The sequence below is a fragment of the Dama dama genome, chromosome 18, assembly GCF_033118175.1.
Source record: "Dama dama isolate Ldn47 chromosome 18, ASM3311817v1, whole genome shotgun sequence".
In the NCBI taxonomy this organism is placed as follows: domain Eukaryota; kingdom Metazoa; phylum Chordata; class Mammalia; order Artiodactyla; family Cervidae; genus Dama; species Dama dama.
In genome coordinates, this window is record NC_083698.1 from 96,191,804 (window position 1) to 96,215,559 (window position 23,756).

The following is a 23,756-nucleotide window of genomic DNA, read 5'->3' on the forward strand; positions in this document are numbered from 1 at the left end:
TTTCTGATGAGGAAACTGAAGTTCAGAAAGAGACAGCGTTACGTAGACTCAGTTTATTGCCAGGACCTTAGATGCCAAACCCAGGGCTGTCCACACTGATTCAGAAAATGCCAAGCAGGAAAGAAATCCACCGTGACCCTCTTACACTGAGCAGTGAAGAAGAAACATCCTTCCTCATTAGCTATCATGATCACATCCTCCACGTGGTTTTAACACATAGTGCTTATTAAGCATCCCTGCTATGGGTAAGTTCTGGTCCTTTCCCTCTGTATAAAACTGAACTAATTATCTTTACACCTTTCAAGTGATAGCCTGTAGAGTCGAGGAACTAGCAACCTGTGGCTGACTGTATTGATCTCTAGAAATAAACACACACAAAATTCCAAGGGTTGAAACCTCTAAGAGGTATGGGACTGAAGCCATAGATGTCTTCTAAAAAAGACATTGTAGATTTTTAAAATGCCAGTCAGCATGACTACTATGACAAATATTGCTCGAACAGTATACTTTGTGGGAGACTTTAGTGGTTTCCAAAGTGAAGCCTTTAAACAGCGATCAATTTGAAGCTTTTCCCATCTTTATAATGAGTCTTCTATAAAAAGATTCCCTTCAGGGAATCCCACCACTTGAAAGAAAAAGGAGGTCCAGGAATCATCAGTTGTTCAGTCTTGTTTTACAGATCAGGAAACTGGGCTCCTCCTGAGCAGAACTGGGCCTGGAATCCAGTGTATTTTTCTTCTACCACAAGTATCTGCTTTATCCTCATAACGTCTTCAGCTGGAATCTAAAGCATTTGAATGTTGCAATTGTGACAGAAGCTGCAGATGAGTAGTCCCTAAGCTTTGGTGAAGTCTCCCTGTCACTAGTTAGCTATGTGATCCTGGGCAGTGTTTTAAGCTCTTGGAACCATAGTTTTCCCCTCTGCACAGTGCAGTTTGATGGCCATGGTGTCTGGAGTCATTTTACTACTATCACATGTGACTCTGTGATTTAATCTACTTGTGAAAGAACTTCTACTTTTCACAAAGTATAGGGCCTTCTATTTCCTCTTTAAGACTCTCTGCATTTCTAAGAAAAATGACTTTGGAACTAGAATTCCAAAGATAGACAAGCTCTAAAAGATAAGATAGGCATTTTCAGATATGCAAGAACTCAATTAATTTTCCTTATTCCTAGTTTTAATAAGCAATCTGTGGCTATCCACCAGCAAATCAAGGAATTAAGATGTGGGTGTCAAGAAGTAATAAGACAAATGCTGCAGCCCAAAAGAAGACCATCCTAATGAAATAATTTTTCATCATCCTTAGGAAATCATTAATCAAAAGTAGAACAGGAAGCCAGTGGACTCTGAGAAGGATGCCTTCATGAGAAAGAACTGGAATGGATTCCAAGAATTATTAGGGAGCTAGATGATACTAGTGACAATTTTTTTTTTTTAAAGTTAGGTGTGTATGAGTGTGTTTTATCTTTCCACAGGAATAAAAATAACCAACACCAAGGGAAAGAAATTCATAAGTCAGAGAGTACAAATATGAAGCAGAATGATCCAAAAAGAAGCCAGAAAAGAAATTATTTGACCCAGATAAAGGAACATTGTCTTTCACTGGCATTGGGGTCTGGCCTTGAATGTTAGCAGAAAGGAGCGTGGTTGTCGCACATTATGACCCACTGAGGTGCACACAAACCCGCCAGGCTAACGAAACCCCACGCTCCTGCTTTCAACTATTAGAATAAAAGTTGACAACACACAGAATTTCTAATATTGATACCACCTAGTGTGGCAAAGTTTACACCTGTGACAGGGAATATTGCTAACAGACGTTGAGAAGGAGAAGAAGGGACAAAAGATGGGGATGTGCTAAGATTCACACAAAACCATCACTGTGGTTTCCCCTGTGACCAGACAGGAGGAGGAAATGGGACTAAAGTGGGAAAACACGGGAGTTGGTAATGTTTTGTTAAGAAATAAAAGCTGGATAGACAGGAAAGGTGCAACCTGGCGAGTGGCAACAGGCATCTTCCCCAGCCTGTGTGAGGGTGGTTCTTTTTCCAGTGTTGGGTAGTCACCTCACGTGCGTACCCTGGTAAGTGTTTTATTAAACACTTGAGTGGGGGGTCTCTGCAGAACTCGGGTGATTTCTCTGTGTGGGTCTCTCCTCTCTGACCCTCAGCTCTAGAAGCTCTGGCTGTTTTGGTCTCCCAAGGTCTCAGCTCTTTCTCACCAATTTAGGAAATCTGCCAGTCTCTGCCTCAGTTTCTACTCCCTGATCCACTGCCAGGAAGCTCTCTGAAGTCTATAAACACGGAGAAATCATAGAGCTAATTTTATTGAATTCTTATCTCTCAGGGATTACTGTCTTTCTTGGCCTGAGGTCTAGTGTCTTAACCATTACAGTTTTATATAGAGATTTTAAAAATTCAGTTAGAGTAAATCTGGTCTCTCTTAGTCCAGATGTACTGGACTAGAAATCTAAAAGTTTTGGTTTTTTTTTTTCTTTCCTGCCTTATCAGGGATCTCTTTTAGTTTCTACCAATCCCCAAACAGGCAATGCTTCATTTGCTTCCAAATTTTGAAAACCTAATTTAACCCCCTTAAGGATAATATTCACACCAACTACACGGTAACAGCCAGTAACCAAAGAAAAGAAACTAATTGTAATTCTTAATTTTTATTCTGTACATGTCCACATAATTCACAATACAGAAAAAGTGTCCAAAAAGTAACTGTAACTAGTCAATGTCTTTTTTCAGAGATTAGTTCAATCTCCCAAATTAACTCCAGTGAAAATCTCTGTAGAGCAACGCGGTGATCAAGATACTTTGTATAAATAGGAAATGACAGAAAATTAGGGAAAAATACTTTATGACTTTGTTACAAAAACTCCTTTCTCCCCCAGCCCACCCTCCCCACCCGCCCTCCATTTTATGTTATCTGGACCCTCCTTTACCTGGCAATAAACTTCCTCATCCTCCTGCCGCAGATGCTACTTTGGTTTGGGTTCCACCTGCCAGCTGGCAGCTTTGCAAAAGGCGTGACTGTGGGATGTGGTAGGGCAGAAGCAGAAATCATGAAAGAGCCCTTTATAGTGTGACTGCAATGCTTCCTACAGACATAGCCTTCGAGAGTGGACTCGCACAGCCAAGGGTCTCTGGATGCCCAGGAATATTATCCCACTCAGAAATCAAATTAAATGAAAGGTATTCACTCTTCTGGAACTGAGCTTGTCCTCTATTTCTTAATTCTTTATGGGAATGGTTTTCATCATTTTCCATCAGCTATCTTCCATATAATATTCAGATTCATGGTTGCCCACTTCATCATTGGTAATTAGAAATAACCCCACAGCCCAACTTTTTAACTGAGACTAATTTGGACCCTAACTTTTCTAAGATATGTTTTGCAAAATATTCTGTTGTCCTAGAATATTTTGTCTATTAAATTTCTAAATCTCACTCCCCAGGATGGCAAGAATCCCATATGTCCCAGCCCACAATCAGGATGTTAGCAAGCATCAAGCTAGGCGCCAGTTGTGTTGGGAATTATACATGCTATCCAAGCCTCAGTCCGACTAATGGGGGAGGGGGACAGGGAATGAAAAAGTTTACAGTTAATAAAACCAGAAGGTTAGGAACCATTTGGATTCATTACACAAAGTGCAATAAATATCAAAGCTAGGCTCTATCTTAAAAATTGATAAATCTCACTAACATTTGAGAGAATTACCCATAAATTTAAAAAAATATATAAGGTAAACCAATTTAGGGCTTTCATCTATTTATTTTTACAAGAAAATTCATAATAATCTATTTCTATAATTCTTAAGAGGAAAGGTTACATGTAAACCCCAAAATAGGAAAGTCATAGTCTCAGAATTTGCAAGGATTATGAAAAACTCCCTAAATTGTCCTTTATTTTTCTCAGATTTTATCAGAGTCCTGCACAAGTCCATGGTCTAATCTCCTCTGAACATTTGGAGAAACTCCTTCAAAATCAACCCAGTCCTTTGGAAAGCTCTACTGGAAAGTTCTTCCTTCTATTACCAGAGCTGTTTTCTCCTAAATTCTAGACATAATCTAATTCTTCTAAGCAACATATCTTGACTATTTCACAACTGAGAAACTCTTTATAGCCACTCTAAACCAGTTCAATTTTTCTCTGTATCTTCTGAATTTGCTTTTCATGAGGATCAAAGTTTGCTGAGAGTATATATTATTCATTTGTGGGTTGCCATGGCAATTTAAGGCTAGCGCCTTGTTACTGTACTACTCTTGAGAATCTTTTTTTTTTTTTTCTTTTCCCATTACTCTGCTTTTTCTTACCTTCCTGAGCCAGAGGCAAGGGGGGAGGGTGGGAGACAAGATGGAGTGGGAGCAGTTCTCTGAGCAAGCCTCCAGATATGGGTCCACGGTTAACAACTATCTCAGGAACGACTCCCACTCCCATGCAGCCCACCTGAAATCTAGGAATTCATGGAAGTAAGAGAGGATAGGCAATTAAAGCTAGTTCACAAACAGAAACATCCCGGGAAAATTAGCCTAGGGATGGGAAGTTAAGTCCTATTTCATGACAACAGGTTACAGAAATTGCCTCCATGCCTCTTGTAACCAGAAAATACAGAGATCTTCTGCTCCCTTCTCCAAGCCCCAGTTCCAAATGCACACCCCAAACAAAAAATGGGGAGAAAGTAGGAGAGTGAACACTAGATCCTTTGTTTTCACCTTAATTCCTGAATTTGCGACTTATGCCTTAGGAGAAACATATATCTTATTTAGGAGATTTGGGAATTGGCCAGCAGTGGTGAGTGTGTGTGTGTGTGTAAGCAAAGCAAATTTTTTTTAGGGCCATGAAATATCAGCTTCTAAATGATCTGGGATATATTTACAGTGTCTGGTATTTTTACAGAAATACTTTCATTGCATCTATATGGCAGGAACTTGAAAGAAGGGGGCTCTAATTGAGTTCTGCTCCAGTCTAAAATCATAGAAATTGAAACCTGGAAAACATCACAGAAGTCTTTTAGTCCAAGCAATTGCTTTAACATGATCCCTGATCCGGTTGTTCAATTTTAACTTATATGCTATAAGAAACATCAGCTGTGATAAGTTCACTGTTTTTGAGAAAACCCAATTCATTTTTCTGGATGAAATGTTTAGGGAAAACAAAATCCTTACGTGAGAAATAAAGCTGCCTCCCCTCCATATCTGTTCCTGATCTCATCTGTCCTACAGAATTTGGACCTCATAGTCCTATTTAAGCCATCTTCTCCCAACATTCCTGTTCCTAATCTGGCTCCCTTCCAGATCAAACACCCCTCTTTTACATATTCATCAACTGCCCATAGTGGTGCCTTGTAAATATGAGATTAGGTATTGGAAGGATATCTCAGGCCCGTTTGCTCTTTCCACATCAAGTGTGGCATCTTCCCATAGGTGTGTTAGGCCTCTATGTATTGGGTTGGCTAAAAAAGTTTGGGTTTGTCCATAACATCTCACAGACAAACCCAAAAGAATATTTTGGCCAACCCCATATGTGATTTAGCCTTGTATACTCACCCAAAACTTTAAGCTTTGAAGTCTTGAATGGCAAGACACATTTTGGTGCAGTATTCTGAAATAATATTATTCCAGTAGTGACTTTCAAGGAGAGAAAATAATAACATTTAAAAATGCTGAGAATCACAAAGCAGAGAAGCCAAGAAGTCCCCCCTCAGTGTCATTTTGTAAAATCCATCCTGGTACCAAAACATTTGGCCTTTTCTCCCCTTGAAATATGTCCAACCTGGTAAGCCTCTGTCTGAGAGCAAAACCCCTAAATGTTTAATTTCATATTCTCCCTCAGTCCTAACCAACCCATGCTATGGAATCTTAGGTAAATATTTTTTCAAGGAGGCACCTTCTAAATGATGGAAATCTGAATGATGAATGTAAAGCAGCATTGAAAGCAATGGTGGAAAAGTATTTACTTAGAAAACATCTATTGTAGACACGTTAGTCTGGAATATCTAAAGATCTTAGTTGTGCTACAGTTCTACCACTTACTACATGTATCAGTGTTAGTCAAATTCATTGCTCTGAGATTCCATTTATTTATTTAAAACACATTATATGCATTAAATCTCAGGGGTTTGCATTAAGGCTCAAAAGTGTAAAAAATGCATGAAAATGCTAAAGTAACACTCTAAAATTAACTGTTCCTAATAAATTGTACAGATTTGAGTTGTTGAAATTATTTTTATTGAAAGCTACATGTACTAGAGGATTGAGAAACAAGATATTTTCAGTTGCTCCCACCACTACAGTCTCCCGTGTCAAATGCTATTTGGCTCAAAATACTGAAACTATGGAAAAATGGGCTAAACCAGAATCATTACTTATTTTCATGGGTAAGCCCTCCCTTGTAATTACCATGCCAGGAGCAGAAGCCAGGGAACTTTCCAGGATTGCCTTTCATGGACATTCACTTGGACCTCAAACATCTTTCAGGCAGTGCTTTCTCCTCTGATTAAACCAGATTACAAGTAATTCTAAGAATATCAAACCACAGCATGTTTTTATACTGAATTTGAATAGAGAGTAAAACAGATTTCAAATAGGACTTTACTTAAGGATGCCTAAGAATATTCATCAGAATCCATGATGCTTCCAGAAGTAGAGATATATCTCTTAGTATGCTTTCTTTTCATTAGCTCTTAAATTCATCCTTAGTTTTAAGATTTTTAAATGATAACTAAATGTCATTCTCTTTAAGACTTAGACTGTCACAAAGTGATATTTTAAAAGATTAAAAGTCAAGATTTTTACAAAATTTTCAAAGGGACTCCTCCCTTTGAACAAAGTCATTTTAAAAGAACATTTAAAAAAGCTCCCAGAATCTAATCCAGTCCCCTCAGACACATGTCCAAAATCACAGCATCCCTCTAGGTGGTCCACGTAGCCTCTGCTTAAATACTCCCCATTACTAAAAGTTTCTGATTCTGGGCCAGCTCCACCATTTGATGATAACTTATGCTTCAACTTTCTATTCAGTCAAAATCCAACTGCAGGTTTTGCCTCTTGTTCCTAGTTCTGTCCTCGAAAATAGGATAAACATTTGGGCTTTCATTTTAGTAGTGTTTCTAAGTCTCATCTTGAAGTCTTGGTTTCAGATCCTTTTTTTTTGAAGAACAGTGCCAAGACTCCAAGAGAAAGGGAATACAAACTGTAGCTTCTTTCATATTCTCATTTCATATTTCATAGAAATAAAACATGGTTAGACTTGAACCTGCAGGGCATGCTCCCCAGTACCATGGGCTTCTGTACAGAACTTATCAGATTGGAATTTGTATTTTCTCCTAGAGACTGAGTTCTGTGAGGTCAAGAGTTCTCCCTTTTGCAGTCATTCTTATATCCTTGGTATGTGCCTGCATCAGAGTGAACATATTTTCAAATGAATGATTAAATATATGATTGTATAATTGATTTTTGAACAGACGACTGTGTGCAAAATGACTGAATATATGTATAAACAGATTCTGGAATGTCCACCATGAGGATACCATCCAATATTCAAATCTCGACTTTAAAACATAATGCTTCAAGAGCCTAAGAATTATTTTTTATGCCTGTTTTTTAGTGGGGGGCGGGTTGGGGGGACAAGTTCAGTAACTGTCAGTGTCCTGGGCAAACAAGTTGTCGTAAGCACTATTCCTTTCTTAGTTCCTATTTTTAGATTTCTCTTTAAACTGTGGGGTTGTTGTTTAGTCGCTAAGTCATCTCTGACTCTTTGCGACTCCATGGACTGTAGCCCACCAGGCTTCTCTGCCCATGGGATTTCCCAGGCAAGAATACTGGAGTGGGTTGCCATTTTCTTCTCCAGGGGATCTTTCCTACCCAGGGATTGAACGTGCGTCTCCTGCATTGGCAGATGGATTCTTTACCACTGAGCCACCAGGGAAGCCCATGAAATTTCTCATTCAACTGTGGGGAGAGAGCCTAAATCCATAGATGGCCAGTAGGGGTAAAACATGCACAGAATCCAGTCACCCAGGTGACTTCCTGGGGGCACATGGTTTATATCACTGGGTGTGGAAGAAGCTTCTCATCATGTGACTAGGAGAGAAATTTGCTCAATCTATCTGGGAAATTACTTCTCAGAATAAGACCTCTTGTAACTGTGCAAGATGATCAAGGTCAGTGGGAGTCTATTTGTCCTTTAGGCAAAATGGATACTTGTGCCAGAGGGTAGTTTTATTTTGATCCAGTTTGAACATAATATCTGGGGGAGACTTGGGCATCTGTATGATGGAATTATTGAAGGTAGTGGCAGAAAGTCCAGGAGTGGGACTACTGCTATGGTCAGACAATTGGAGGGACCAGAGATGGGATCATAACCAGGAAATAGAAATGGGTCGGTGCCAAAGTCAGTGTGAGGGGCCAGGCAGAGGGAAAAAAAAAAGGACTTAAAATAATCAGCTGAAAATGGCACTTAGAGAATTGGAAACGAGATATTCAGAGATGGTTCTACTAAGATCTGGGCAGAAGCAATTTTATACTAAATAAATGTTAAAGATCAGAAAATTCTCTAATGGATGTTACACTTTTCCCCCTAAAATAAAAATAATCCATTTAAGTAATTAGTTTCATTGGATGGTTATGATGAGCCAGTTTAACAACAATCTACTTTATTTTTAAGTAGCATAATTGAATATAATATGCTGTTTTCAGTGATTTCATTAGCTACTCTAACTGGAAGAAAGCCAAGTTACTCAGACCCTACCCATATCCAAGTTATGACACTTTTTTGGCGGGAGCTTGCCAGAATTAAATATCATTAGGCAGCCTACTGACTGTCAGTCCTGTAAACTCGGCCTTGTAAAGGTGTTTAAGTGTCACAGGGAAACTCTCCACTCGAGATCCACAAATAGCATAGACAAGTCTCGAGGCTCAGGTAGGCTGCATGCTTTGTGGAAGGTAAGAAAAACAATTATAAGACCTCTTGGTCACAGATTTTATGACACAGGCAAGAGCAAATGTCATGTGCATTCGAAGTGCTGCAGTAACAGAACTGGGCTTAGTAACAGGAAAAATAACAAAGAATAAAAGGAAAATTTTCTATTACCTTATCTTTGCCCATTGGAGTTAACTACACAGGCACAGATGCCTAGCATGCTTCTAAAATATTTTTTTAAACTTATGCAATATATGTGTGTATAGGATATATACACATATATGTCTACAAATAAATACATCTCTTTGTGTGCATTGAGGCTTGTATACGCAGAGTATTTCTGACATATGTACAAGCAACAATGTTTATCCGTGTTCCTGCTGTTTATCTCTAGGGGCAGAACAGAGGACTCTATACCAGCAGAGAGCAACACCTTGACATTGCATGTGATACTCATCTGTGGTATTAGAACTTCTTAAAAAAAGCACATTCAACTTTTATAATTTAAAAAACCTAAACATTTAAAATAAAATTGACATGTAAAAAAACAAAACCTGCTGCCCCACATTTTTTAAGACATGAATATTATAAGGTGTCCAGTCAATAAATGCTGGAAATCCTTCAGGCAAAGAAACTGTTACTAGGTCTAAATGGAAACTGCCTACTTGTTGAGGCTCTCTCCATGTAAACGGACCTGCCTACACACTCAGGCCAGCTGGAACAGAAGGCTGGAACAACGGGGCACATGGGAGGCTTTCCAGCACTTGTTGTTGCTCGTTTCAAGGCTGTGTACTTGCCGGTTAAATTCTCCATTTCACACATTGCATTCGTTTTAGGTTGTAACCTCTGTGTGTGTGCTCAGTCGTGTTTGACTCTTTGCGACCCCATGGACTAGAACCTCTATAGAGGTAACTGAAACTCTCAAAGTGAAATTCCTGGCCGTGGTGTTTATTTTCTTCTTAGCTTCTGTTCTTTATCAAGTCCTTGAATGTGATAAGCACAGCACAACTGGGTCCTTTTTCATTAAATGCATCATACCAGAATATAAGGCTACCAAAGAAGGACTAGCTTCAAGGTTATATAATGTTGGCTTTTAATAACTCTCCATTTCTCACGCCTCTATCTGCCCAATCTAAAAATGGAATCCCAGAGCGGACAGTAGCACAACGCGAAGGGCTCTCCTGAGCCAAACACAGAGGAACGGCAGCTGAGCCCGCTACAGTTGGCAGTTCTGTCTCAGCAGGTTTTGTAGGAAATTGTATTTCCATAGGTATACAGTTTTATGTCTTTTAAAGTTACGTGGATTATCAGACCAGCGCCAGACTATTTGCTCCCATGCTTCCTGATGGCCCAGGAGAGGGGCTGCTACCTACCTAAGCTACGCTGCAGACTCCTAGAGCACATGCCCTTCTCTCTTTTCTAAAGCCCAGGACTGTCACGTGCAGTGGCCAATTTTTTAAAAAGCTACAGGAGGTAGATTTAATGTTTAAGCCATTAAACAGGTCACTATTCTGACCATTTCTGATGCTTTTTTTGTTTTTTCTCAAAACCTAAGTTCTTAGGGTGTTTGCTTTTTCAGAGAGATATTTGCCTTTGTCCTATGTCATTCCCCCATCAATAATGTAGGACATTAATGTCTTTCTTTTTTTAGTTTGGAACAATTTCCAAATGCATCAGGACCCCTACAGTAGTCATGACCTCATCTATTTCCATGCTGAAGATTTACGTGTGACTTCAGCTGGAGCTATTTGAATTGGCCCACGGCCACCTGTACCCTCAATTTTCTCTGGGCTGTTTGGAAGCATCACAGAGAAATATGAGACGGTGGTTGGTGAGAGCAGAGTCCTTCATCCCAGCGATCGCTGTGTGGCCAAATGCTTGGCTCAATACAGGGCATGGAAGGCACCATTCAAAGCCAGATTCCAGTCTGTCATAAGGATTATATTTCTGTCATCACAACATCTCCTTGACAGTCTCACCACCTGAAAAGTTCCCAGCAGAAGCCCAGTGATTAAATTCTCCTGGAGCATGTTTCTTTCCAGCTTCTGGAAACAATCTACTGCAGTCCCTTTTGCCCTTGCCAGAAAACCCAAAAGATCGCTCTGTTTCTAAGACTGATGTATGAAAACAGATCCCTCTTTCCACAGCTGAAAATGATGCCAACAGTTTGATTTGGAAACAACTAAGGGCAGATGTGGTCCCCATCCACTGAGAGGCTATTCCCACCTAATACAGTATATCACCTCTGTACTTTCAAAACGACACGTGACCAAAAGTGGTTCAGATAAGTGAGGCGGCACCACTGGACTTTAACTTAACTGCAGAGAGACAATCATTTACGCTCACATGCAGAAACACAAGGGAAACACTTGGCTTATATCTAAGAGCAAAATGGAAGAAAGCTCAGAAGACACTGGTTTAGTTTAAAGCAAAAAGGGTCACCCACTTTCACTTCTGCCTTATGCCCAAGTCAAGCAGATGTTTTCTCTGCAAGTGAGGAGACTTTTTCTCCTGATTCTTTAGTTATCGTAGGTCCCTAACAGAGGTACCTGTAAGTACCAACTGGTCGGTGGCAGGATGAAAAGCTGTAATTCTACTGCCAGCGAGATGTTTCCAGTTAGACTCCCAACAGGAGTCGGCACGAAGATCGTTCTGGCAGGGGAAATAGAGAAAAGGATATATTCGACTGCCCTGTACGTGAAAGGTGGGGCTACAGTGCTATCTGGTATGACCTTGGAATCTGGCAATAGTAGGTGAGGCATCCATCCGAATGATCCAGGCATCTTGAAAGTCCGGCAGTGGAGTCGGTAAAACAAGGCTCTGTCCTTGGGACAAGGCTCCCGCAGGGAAATGAAAACCAAGACCTTAGAAGGAAAACCTAACGCGGGCCCCCTCTCAGCACTGTGCCCGAGCCTGTGAGCCTCTGTGCAGCACTCCGGTGACTGTTTTCTTCTTAAGTGAGTTATTTTGACATATGTTGCTACTTTTGCTTTTGCTGTTTAATTTCAAGTCGATTAGCCTGCTTTCTACTATCAGTCAAAAAGCCTAAAAGTAAATGCTGTCGTAGTGCTCCATTTCCTGTAACCACAGTTCCCACACACGGTTTTCTGCTCTGCAATCTCAACAGCACTTAAAATGGAGTGGTTCTGCAAACCCACTATGGGCCTTGGTGAGCATCCACTGCCCGTCTCTACTGCAGCAAAAGGCAAAGATGGCTACACGTAGGCAGTACGGAGCTGGGCCAACAGCCCAAGCTGGACCAGTCCTCCACGGCTCTTGGCAATAGTGCCGCCACCTGGGCTGACCCCTGGGTCCCCCCTCCGAGGTACCACTCAACCCAGGCAACTCCCATGCCACCTTGCCGCACCTCAGAGATACCGCACCCAAGTGGACGCTATCTGTGTGGCACTCCCAGCTCCTACATCATGAAAAAGGATTAGGGAGGGAGAGGAGACATGCAAACAGGTCACTAAGTAGTCTCAGTATATTTAGTCTTGGAAGTGGAAGCGATTTTACAGTTATATTTCTGCAGGACATCCAGAGGGTTTGAAGAGACCTTCAGAGTCTCGTGGTCTTCAAAGACTGAATGTAAAGAGAACAGATCATATATTATTTTTTTTAAATCGATGGGTTGTTACAGTAGAATTGTGCGGTACAGGGGAAAAGTGAATGCATAGGGGGGCGAGGGAGCAGTGCCATTTATATGAACATCCTTGGATCTTTAAAATAAATTATACAGGTGAACACAGAAGTTCATGCTACTTGCTGGAAGCAATAAGGATCGAATTTTGTGGAACTCACAGTCCACAAATCTCCAGGTATCCTGCCTCGTCCTCAGTGGGCTATCATGTTCTGTGGTACATCTTGGTAGCCCTTAAAACTGGTGGCATGGTCTCAGATAGATTCTTGCAGGAGAGACAGATTTATGGATTCCATCAGCTTCTTCCAGGGGAGCCGCCCGATCGCCAGGAGGGCACAGGTGAGATGCTTGTTGAGATTCTCTCAGCCTGTCTACCAGGGTCAAACAGCAGTTTCCAGGTCCTCATGGCCAATGATCTTATAATTCTGGCGGCTTTCCAGGTAGGCAGCCAAGTCTGGGTCTCCGGCCTGCTGGGCTCTGTCTTGAGGTGTCTTACCCTGTAGGTAACAGTGAAGAGGCGAGAGACACAAACACTTGGGAAAACATTAAATAAAAAAAAAAATTCATAGAAACAGAGCTGCTCAAAGATAACTCTCTGAAACTGATCTTTCCATGTTTTCTGTTTGCATTGATGAGATACTTTCTAAATCTATTATTGCATCAAACGTGTGAGATATGCAAGTTCAAGAGAGACGATCACTTTTCAGAGGTGGGGCTTCCATCAAACGAAAGGGAGGTTCATAGAGTAACTAGGTACACAGCGGCAAATCATGTAGCACAGGAAGGATGAGAACCCAGGTTCTCTTCAGAGGGGGATAGAAATCACTGAACAGAAAGGAGGGGGAAAAAAAAAAAAGAAAGTAGGGAAACCGGCATTCTGACTTCTAGAATGACTTCTAGACTTCCTTGGAAGTCTTTCTGTGATACTAAATCCTGGGAAATAACAAGCAGAAACAAAGAAGGAGGGATGATCAGAAACAATTTAAAGGGGTTTCTTCGGTGGTTTCAAAGTCTTCAGCTTGGTTCTCCCTAATTTAGAACTATCTTATCTCCCTAAAAAGTAAGTTAATTTCTGATAATAAAAGTGATGGGTGTTGAGTAAAGAAATCTTGGGAAAGTAGAAAAGCATAAGTAAGCAAAAATCACCAGTAATTCCACTATACTAAGATAACTTAATACTTCCCATAAAGTAGCTGTTTTCTTATTTCTGTAGCTCTACACACAATTATTTTTATGAAAACTAAACCATACTTTGTTTATATACTTAGGCAATGTGCTTTTGCACTTAATAACATATAAAACCTCTATGTCATGAAATGTTCTTCTGCATCATTGTAAATGACTCTATGATTTTCTTCAGTCTGTTATAATGTTGGGTTTTCCTGGTGGCTCAGCAGTAAAGAAGCTGGCTGCCATCGCAGGAGGTGCGGGTTTGATCCCTGGGTTGAGAAGATCCCCTGGAGGAGGAAATGGCAACCCACTCCAGTATTCTTGCCTGGGAAAACCCATGGGCAGAGAAGTCTGATGGGCCACAGTCCACGGAGTTACAAAAGAGTCAGATACAACTCAGTGACTGAACAACAACAAATTATAATGTTATATGTATATTTATTGATTTAGGTCATACCTGCATGGTCTAGTGATTTTCCCTACTTTCTTCCATTTAAGTCTGAATTTGGCAATAAGGAGTTCAGGATCGGAGCCACAGTCAGCTCCCAGTCTTGTTTTTGCTGACTGTATAGAGCTTGGGCTCCAAAATCACTGCAGATGGTGACTGCAGCCATGAAATTAAAAGACGCTTGCTCCTTGGAAGAAAAGTTATGACCAAAGTTATGGCAAAGTTATGGCAAAGACATTACTTTGCCAACAAAGGTCCATCTAGTCAAAGCTATGGTTCTTCCAGTAGTCATGTACGGATGTGAGAGTTAGGTTATAAAGAAAGGTGAACGCCGAAGAATTGATGCTTTTGAACTGTGGTGTTGGAGAAGACTCTTAAGAGTCCCTTGGACTACAAGGAGATCCAACCAGCCCATCCTAAAGGAAAGCAGTCCTGAATATTCACTGGAAGGACTGATGCTGAAGCTGAAACTCTAATACTTTGGCCATCTGATGCGAAGAACTGACTCATTTGAAAAGACCCTGATGCTTGGAAAGATTGAAGGTGGGAGGAGAAGGGGACAACAGAGGATGAGATGGTTGGATGGCATCACTGACTCAATAGACATGAATCTGAGTAAACTCCAGGAGTTGGCGATGGACAGGGAGGTCTGGTGTGCTGCAGTCCATGGGGTTGCAAAGAATCGGACATGACTGAGTGACTGAACTGATGTATATTTATACATGTAATATTTCTGAAATGAGGCTAATAAACATAAGTCAACAGTTAAAGGAGGAATGGTCTCCATTCTTTTGAATGTTTATGAACATAATTAACCGTCCTTGACACTTCTAATTTTTGTTCAGTCGTATCTACTTAAAAATGATATTGTTTTAAAAAATTTTGTTGGAGTATAGTTGATTTACAGTGTTGTGTTAATTTCTGCTGTATAGCAAAGTGAATTAGTTATATACTCTTTAGATCCTGTTCCCATAGAGGTCTCACAGAGTACTGAGCAGAGTTCTTGTGCTATATAGTAGGTCCTTATTAGTTATAATTATCTATTTATATAGAATGGTGTGTATATGTCCTCCCCCATCTTCCAGTTTACCCTTTTCCTCCTCCCTTTCCCCCTTGGGAGCCATAAGTTTGTCTTCTACATCAGTGACTCTATTTCTGTTTTGTAAATAGATTTATTTGTATCATGTTTTTAGATTCCACATAAGTGATACCATATGATATTTGTCTTTCTGTGTGTGACTGACTTCACTCAGTATGACAATCTCTAGGTTTATCCATGTCACTGCAAATGGTATTATTTTGTTCTTTTATATAGCTGAGTAATATTCCATTGTGTATACGTACAAAATGATATTAAGTTCTAAGGAAAGAATAGAGGCATGATCACTGTACCATACAAATAGTTCCATGTATAAAAATGCACACAAGTATTACAGAAACTATCAAACACTTCTCAGCCTCATCTTTTGCAATGGATGGTATCAACTTCAATTAAGTCTGATCCTAGTAGCCTACAAGGGCATGTGGAATAGAAGATAAAAGGGATGGAACAATGGCTCTAGACATTCTAAAATTTTTACCTATTTAGTTAGGATTTAATATTTAGCCATAGCTTCAAGTTCCTATAATTTTATTCAACTTGGTTACAATGCTTGTAGCTTATCTTTTTTTCTTTCAGAATATAGATGATTTACAATACTGTGTCAGTTTCAGGTATATAGCAAAGTGATTCAGTTTATACACATACACACACATATATCCCAATTCTTTTTCAGATTCTTTTTGCATATAGGTTATCACAGAATATTGAGTAGAGTTCCCTGTGCTACACAGTAGGTCCTTGTTGATTATTTTATTTATTTTATATGTAGTAGTATGTATATAAAATAGATAATCTCCCAATTTTTCCAAAACTTTCACCCAAACTCCTAATTCCCCACCCTTACCTTTCCCCTTTGGTAACCATAAATTTGTTTTCAAGGTTTGTGAGTCTTTTCTAATTTGTAAATAAGTTTCTTTGTATCATTTTTTAAAGAGATTATCTTGTCATCAACATTAAATAGGTTGAGATTCCCAGTTTCCAATAGAGGTGAAGTGAGTGAGTGGGTCTTTGAGTTGATTTTTAAGGAGCCCTTCTCTATCAAGAGAAATTCTCAAAATATTGCTTTTCTCCAAAAATTTCCAGGAGAAGATCCAGTCATAATTATGATATTCAGCTTTCACCAAGCATAAAATTAGGGAACGGAAAAAATTAGAGGATCCCTGGAAAGGATGAAGTATAGCTCTATTATTTCAAACAGTAAGTTCTCTAAAACAAAATGTTGGGTGCAAACGTAGGTTATACAATAGCATGTAGTATCGTTTGACTTTACCTACTTGCAGGAAATGAGAAAAATGGACATACGCACATGTGAGGAGAAATCATTAACATTTTAATGGTATGTAGGTCTAGATTGTGGGATTTCTAGCAATTTTTACTTTAAAAAATTTTTTTTGCATTGCTGGAGTTTTCTGTGAGGCTGTACTATATTTATAATAAAAATAATAAAACTTTGCATTTTGAAAAGAGGACATACCTACATAACACTAAATAGAAATATCAAGGAACATTGAGCCCCTTTATTTGATTCAGAAACTTAAATTAAAAAAAAAAAAAACATCTGCTCTGGGCCCAGGTCTCCTGCCCAGTCTTTTCTTGGTCCCTCTATTTCATCTTGCTCCTCCCTTCTATCACCTGAGTTGAGACCAGTCTCTGGTGAACAGGCAAGGGCCCTGCTATGTTTGAGTGGCCCCAGCAAGGAAGGCCAAGCCCACCTCAAATCTTGGCCTCTGCTGATCTTGCTTCCATGGGTTATGTCTCTCACTAAGGTTACACATCAAAGCACTTGAGTGCAAATATCATCTGGGAAGAATATCACAGTGAGTAATTATCTGCCATTTGGAATCTTACACCCAATTAGCTAACCAGACAGGTAATAGATCAGCTAGAAATGAGGACCCAGCTTAATGAATTCAATAGTCTAGAATTATCAGAATTAAGGCAGCCAGGGACCTCAGAGCAAGGATCTGGTGGGTCACCAGGGAAATGAAGAATCAAGCACTGAAACTGGTTCAGAAAGGACAGAAAGGTCCATATCAGAGAGAAAGCTATGTCATAATGTACTGCTGCTGGAGGAAACTCCAGAGTGAAAACCACACACAGCTCCCATTAGATTTATTTAATTGATGAGCAATTCTGAAGTCATTAGTAGGCTTCTAAGTTACCTGTTTCTTGTCTACATTCAGTGATGCCAAACTTAGGTTACTTGGCACATACTTAACGAAGTCCTCAATTACATATTAAAATTCTTCTCTGTAACCTGCTACAGTTAAGTAGCTTGTCCTTTTTTAGAGGGTGCTTTAAAACTCAGAGCCAACCAGGACCACGACCTCAGATCATCATAGCAAATTCCTCTATGGGGTTGATCTCTATTAACTCTTCCCTCTGCCTCTCTCCCCCGCCTTGAGTCCTGAGGTCAGAGCATTCAGAGGTCTATGAAGCCCCTTGGACTTGCACACACCCTCCCTTTGTGCTTATACATTTAAACTGCAGTTTCTCTAAATGAAACACTTTATTTTGTCCTCCTTTTTCCAAAGCCCCAGGCACTTCCATAAGTACAGAAAGGATGCTTTTGCTCCAAGGCAATGGAGCCACAGATCCTGCCCTGGGGGAGGATTCCTGCACTCACTCATCAAGTTACCTTGGAGTCCGTCTTTCTCAGAGATGCTCCTGCGTCCACCAGAAGCTGGCACACGGCCCGGTTCCGCTGGCAGGCTGCCTTGTGCAGCGCGGTCTCACCCCTAAATCAAAGATGAAATGGGTAAAGGGCTGCAGGCGGGAGTGGGGGCGGGGGGGAGGGGGCAGGGAGGGAAGTGAGGGTTGCATCTTACCCCTACTGCTGACCTTCTGTGCCCCCTGGCCACTTTCCCACCTATGTATGAGACCACAGTTGCAGGGCATGGATAGGGGAGGTGGCTGATGGGGCTCCTGAAAGTACCTTGAGTTGGTCATCATCTCACCATGACATCTGACTCCAGCCTCTTTTTCAAACAGAGCTGGCTGGTTAGGTAGGCTGAGTGATTTTGTCTTAAATGACTACTGTCGGATGTAAGTAATCTGCAGTGGCACTCTGAAGTAGACTGATGTGTGTAGGTGTGTCTGAACAGTGTGCAGCCACTCCGTGTAGACATTCTGGCTATGTCCCGTAGACATGAGCACAGAGCCCGAAGGACATGAGATGAAGCACACACAGGAGCAGCACGGAGCACCACCTCTCGGTAGACCACCCTGCCCTGGGAAGACCATCTCCTGGGACTTGACTTCAAAGACCCAGGAGACACCCACTCTGCCCGGCCTGCTGATGCCTTGTGAGCGGAAGGGGAGGGGCAGCCCCAGAGGATATCTGGGGGGGACAGTAAGAACTCTGAGAGAGTTCAGAGTCACCTCTGGTTAGCGGCAGGCCTGAGGTCAGCCCACTCAGGATGGGGAATAGCCAAGGCAAAGTGACTATTTCTCCAACCCCCACAGACAGCAGAGGGAGGAGGATATTCCCATCCTGAGTCTGAAACCGAAAAGACACTTAATACCAAGCTAGGGTGAATGACAACCTTGACGACGGGATGTGTGGTACCTGAACAAGCCCCCGTAGCAACTGATGGTTTCTTCCTTGTCAGCGACTCATGGCTAAACCCCTCCTACTTTTCCTCCTTCTGGTCTCCTTAGCCCTTCTCCACTCCACTGACTCAATGGACATGAGTTTGAGCAAACTCGGGGAGGCAGTGAAGGACAGGGAAGCCTAGTGTGCTACAGTCCATGGGGTCGCAAAGAGTCAGACATGACTGAGAGACTGAGCAACAACTCCACCCCACCCAGTGTTTATCCTTGTTCTGTTTCACTGCAGGTCTCTAGAGGCTCCTCCTGGCTTCCAGGGTTAGATGTTTTTAGCCTCTTTTTGTCCCTGCTTCGTGAACAGTAACTGTTGTGCTACTCTGGGAATAAAAACGTTGACAACAAATGTTATCAGTTTGGGGGCCAACTGCAGAGCTGGTGAGTTTCTGAACCACAGTTCCTCTTCTGACGCACAAAACATGGAAATGGCTGGAGCCACTATGTTCCTGGTTCTCCAGTGGTTGCATATCACTTGTCCCATTCTAGATTTAGCACAGAGAAATTGTCTCCTGCACAAAAAGGATGCCTTAGGGCATTAGGGCTTAATCTGCTTATAAACCTCAGTTGGTTCGATCCCTGGGTCGGGAAGATCCCCTGGAGAAGGAAATGGCAACCCACTCCAGTATTCTTGCCTGGAGAATCCCATGGAGGGAGGAGCCTGGTAGGCTACAGACCACACGGTTGCAAAGAGTCAGACACTACTGAGCTACTTCACTCAAACCTCAGTTGAGAAAGAGTAAATGGATGGGTAATTAAGAGCTAAGTACATTAGACTTCTCTGGCATTCTAGGTGCACCAGTGCAGACATACCTCCCTTGAAGGAAATTCTAAAGGATGACCAGCAATGGTTATGTATGCAATCTTCATGACAGGTACCATCTATTTTTACTGTGTAATCACTGATTTAGAAGATTAGCTCTACAGTTATAAATACAAGTGAAAGTAGACATTTTTATATGTTCTCAAGAAGACAATCTAGTCTATATAATGTAAGGCAACACTCACGTTTCACTGTCTGCCATATCCAATAACTCGGACGGTCCTAAAGAAGAGGAAAAGCAAGATGCCCATGAAAAAAAAGTTCAAAAAATTACCATTAAAAAAAAAAAAACAAAACTGTAGTCACAGAATTAAAATACTTTGAGAGGCTGAATAAGAGTAGAGTATTTAGTTACAGGTATAATAAGACCACCTCCCCCTTCAAAAGAGAAATGCTCCCTCCACCTCCCCCTCATCAATCTCTCAATCATCACCAGGCAATATGTAGAGCATGGGAGATAAAAAAGAATATGGCCTCTGCCTTCAAGAAACTTTTAAACAAGCTGAAGAAATAAAATTAATAGGGAGAGAATAAATTAAGAATAATTAAGTGGCGACCTAAGGAGGAAAAGGGGAATCGGGTGGGCTTTAAAGACTATTTTTAGCACAGGTTGTTCGGGAAGGTCTTATACAGCATACCATTAAAACTATGAGAGACTGTATTATTAAGCGTTCTTTACCTCACGTTAACACTTAGCAGTTTACACTAAGTCAAGACATTATCTAGCCTGATTTCTTTATTTTAGAAATAGAGTAAAATTCTATTTTTCATAAAATTTCCCTCCCAAAATCTGGAAGAAATGTTACATATAAACATCAAATGGTCCTAGATGCTTCATCAGGAATTGAAATATTCTGAGCTTTCACATTCACAACTTCTTATTTGTTCTCTAATTTACTCAATTCAACCTGTAAACACTGCTTGGAATGTCCACCTTTCCCCCTGCCGCACTGCTGCTTTCCTCCAAACCCTTCCTACAACTTCTTACCTGCAGGTATCAGCTGATACACATTTTCTCCATAAAGCACTCTATTACTGCATTCCTAATATTGCATTAGATGCCCTGCCCATGTGTTCCCTCATTTTGTATGTTAACCCTGTTTCCTATAATTGGGAGGATAATATAATTAACCATCAAAACTGAGAGTATTCCTAACAAGTAGGGATATACAATCACCTTACTGATCATGACACTTGTCAAGCCACATTAAAATTACCTGCTGTCTTGTCTCTCTCCACAACTAGATTCTGGAAAACCCCTTGAAGTTGTGACAGATGCCTTGTCCAACACTGTCCTTCGTTGATGACTGGCATAGAGCATGGTGCCAAGCAGAGGCTTAAATGTTTGTTTGAATTAATGAATAAGGAGCCTGGCAAGCTACAGTCCATGGGGTTGCAAAGAGTTGGACACAACTGAGCAAATGACACACAAACATATGGAAAGATATACAGTGTTCTTGGATTGGAAGATTTGACGTCAAAATGACTATGCTGCCCAAAGCAATCAACAAATACAATCCCTATCAAATTACCAGTGGCAAAAAAAAAAAAAAATTACCAGTGGCATTTTTCACAGAACTAGAACAATAAAATTTAAAAATTTTATGGAACCACAAAAGACTCCAAATAGCCAAAGCAATCTTGACGAAGAATGGAGCTGAGGAGTCAGGCTCACTGACTTCAGACTATACAAAGCTACAGTAATCAAAGTTGTTTGGTACTCACCCAAAAGCATATAGATTAATGGCACAGGATAGAAAGCCCTGAAATAAACTCAGGCACCTATGGTCAATTAATCTACAACAAAGGAGGCAAGAATATACAATGGAGAAAAGAGTCTCTTCGATAAGTGGTGCTGGGAACACTCAACAGCTACATGTAAAAGCTTGAAATTAGAACATTCTCTAATACCATACACAAAAATAAACTCAAAATGGATCAAAGACCTAAATGCAAGAACAGATACCATAAAACTCCTAGAGGAAAATATAGGCAGAACACTCTGACATAAATTGCAGCAATATCTTTTTGGATCTGTCTCCTAGGCTAATGGAAATAAAAACAAAAATAAATGAGACCTAAGTAAACTTAAAAGCTTTTGCACAGCAAAGGAAAGCATAAACAAAATGAAAAGACAACTTCCAGGATGAGGGAAAATATCTGCAATAATGCAACCAAAACATGCAAATAGCTCTACAGCTCAGTGTCAAAACAAACCAAACCAAAAAATCCATTAAAAAATGGGCAGAAGATATAAATATTTCTCCAAAGATGACATGCAAAGAGCCAACAGACACATGAAAAATGCTCAACGTCACTAATTATTCAGTTCAGTTCAGTTCAGTCGCTCAGTTGTGTCCGACTCTTTGCGACCCCATGAATCGCAGCATGCCAGGCCTCCCTGTCCATCACCAACTCCCAGAGTTTACTCAAACTCATGTCCATCGAGTCGGTGATGCCATCCAGCCATCTCATCCTCTGTCGCCCCCTTCTCCTCCTGCCCCCAATCCCTCCCAGCATCAGGGTCTTTTCCAATGAGTCAACTCTTCGCATGAGGTGGCCAAAGTATTGGAGTTTCAGCTTCAGCATCAGTCCTTCCAATGAACACCCAGGACTGATCTCCTTTAGGATGGACTGGTTGGATAGCCTTGCAGTCCAAGGGATTCTCAAGAGTATTCTCCAACACCACAGTTCAAAAGCATCAATTCTTCAAGTGCAAATAAAAACTGCAATGAGGTATCACCTCACACCAGTCAGAATAGCCACCATCAAAAAAATCTACAAACAATATATGCTAGAGAGGGTGTAGAGAAAGGAAACCTTCCTACACTGTTGGTGGTGATGGAAATTGGTATAGTCACTATGGAGAACAGTATAGAGGTTCTTTAAAAACTAAAAATAGAACTACCATATGACCCTGCAATCTCATTCTGGGGCATGAATCAGAGAAAAACATAATTCAAAAAGATACAAGCATCTCTATATTCACTGCAGCACTATTTACAGTAGCCAAGACATGGAAACAGCTTAAATGTCCACCAACAGATAAACAGATAAAGAAGACGTGGTGCATAAATATATGCTGGGCTTCCCTGGTAGCTCAGATGGTAAAGCATCTTCCTGCAGTGTGGGAGAATCGGGTTTGATCCCTGGGTCAGGAAGATCCCCTGGAGAAGGAAATGGCAACCCACTCCAGTACTCTTGCCTGGAAAATCCCATGGATGGAGAAGCCTGGTAGGCTACAGTCCATGGGGTCACAAAGAGTCAGACATGACTGAGCAACTTCACTTCATTTCACTTATATATGTATACAGTGGAACACTACTCAGCCATAAAAAGGAATGAAATGATGCTATTTGCAGTAACATGGATGGACCTAGAGAGTAAAAGAACCAAGCCAGAGGAGAAAAACAAATACATGATATTGCTTATATGTGGAATCAAAAAAAAAAATGATACAAATAAACTTATTTATAAAACAGAAACAGACTCTCAGACATAGAAGATAAACTTATGGTTACCAAAGGGGAAAGGAGGTGGGCAGGATAAATTAGGAATTTAAACACACTGCTATATATAAAATCGATAAACAAGGACCTATTGTATAGCACAAGGAAGTTTACTCACCATTTCATAGTATTGAAAAAGAACATATAGATACATTTTCTTTTCAATATACATGTGTGTGTGTGTGTGTGTGTGTGTGTGTGTGTGAGTGTCACAAAGAGTCGGACACAACTGAGCAACTGAACTGAACTACGAGATGGCTGGATGGCATCACCAACTTGATGGACATGAGTTTGAGTAAACTCCGGGAGTTGGTGATGGACAGGGAGGCCTGGTGTGCTGCGATTCATGGGGTCACAAAGAGTCAGACACGACTGAGCCACTGAACTGAACTGAACTGTGTGTGTGAGTGTGTGTATATATATACACATACATATACATATATATACACACATACATAAAACTGAATCACTGCGCTATATACCTGAACCTAACACAACATTGCAAATCAACTACACTTCTCAATAAAAACAAAAG

General features: G+C 40.7%; 1 protein-coding gene across 1 annotated transcript in view; it reads right to left on the minus strand.

The window, feature by feature from the left end:
* Positions 1–2,653: 2,653 nt before the first annotated feature.
* Positions 2,654–23,756, minus strand: part of DGKI (diacylglycerol kinase iota) — a 492,712-nt gene continuing 471,609 nt past the window's right edge. Inside the window, exons 31-33 of the mRNA XM_061165882.1 lie at positions 19,898–19,934; positions 17,925–18,024; positions 2,654–13,063 (exon numbers count right to left, since the gene is read on the minus strand). Of these exons, the coding sequence (XP_061021865.1) occupies positions 12,947–13,063; positions 17,925–18,024; positions 19,898–19,934 (254 nt within the window). The 3' untranslated portion in view covers positions 2,654–12,946. The remainder of the gene's footprint in view (positions 13,064–17,924; positions 18,025–19,897; positions 19,935–23,756) is intronic.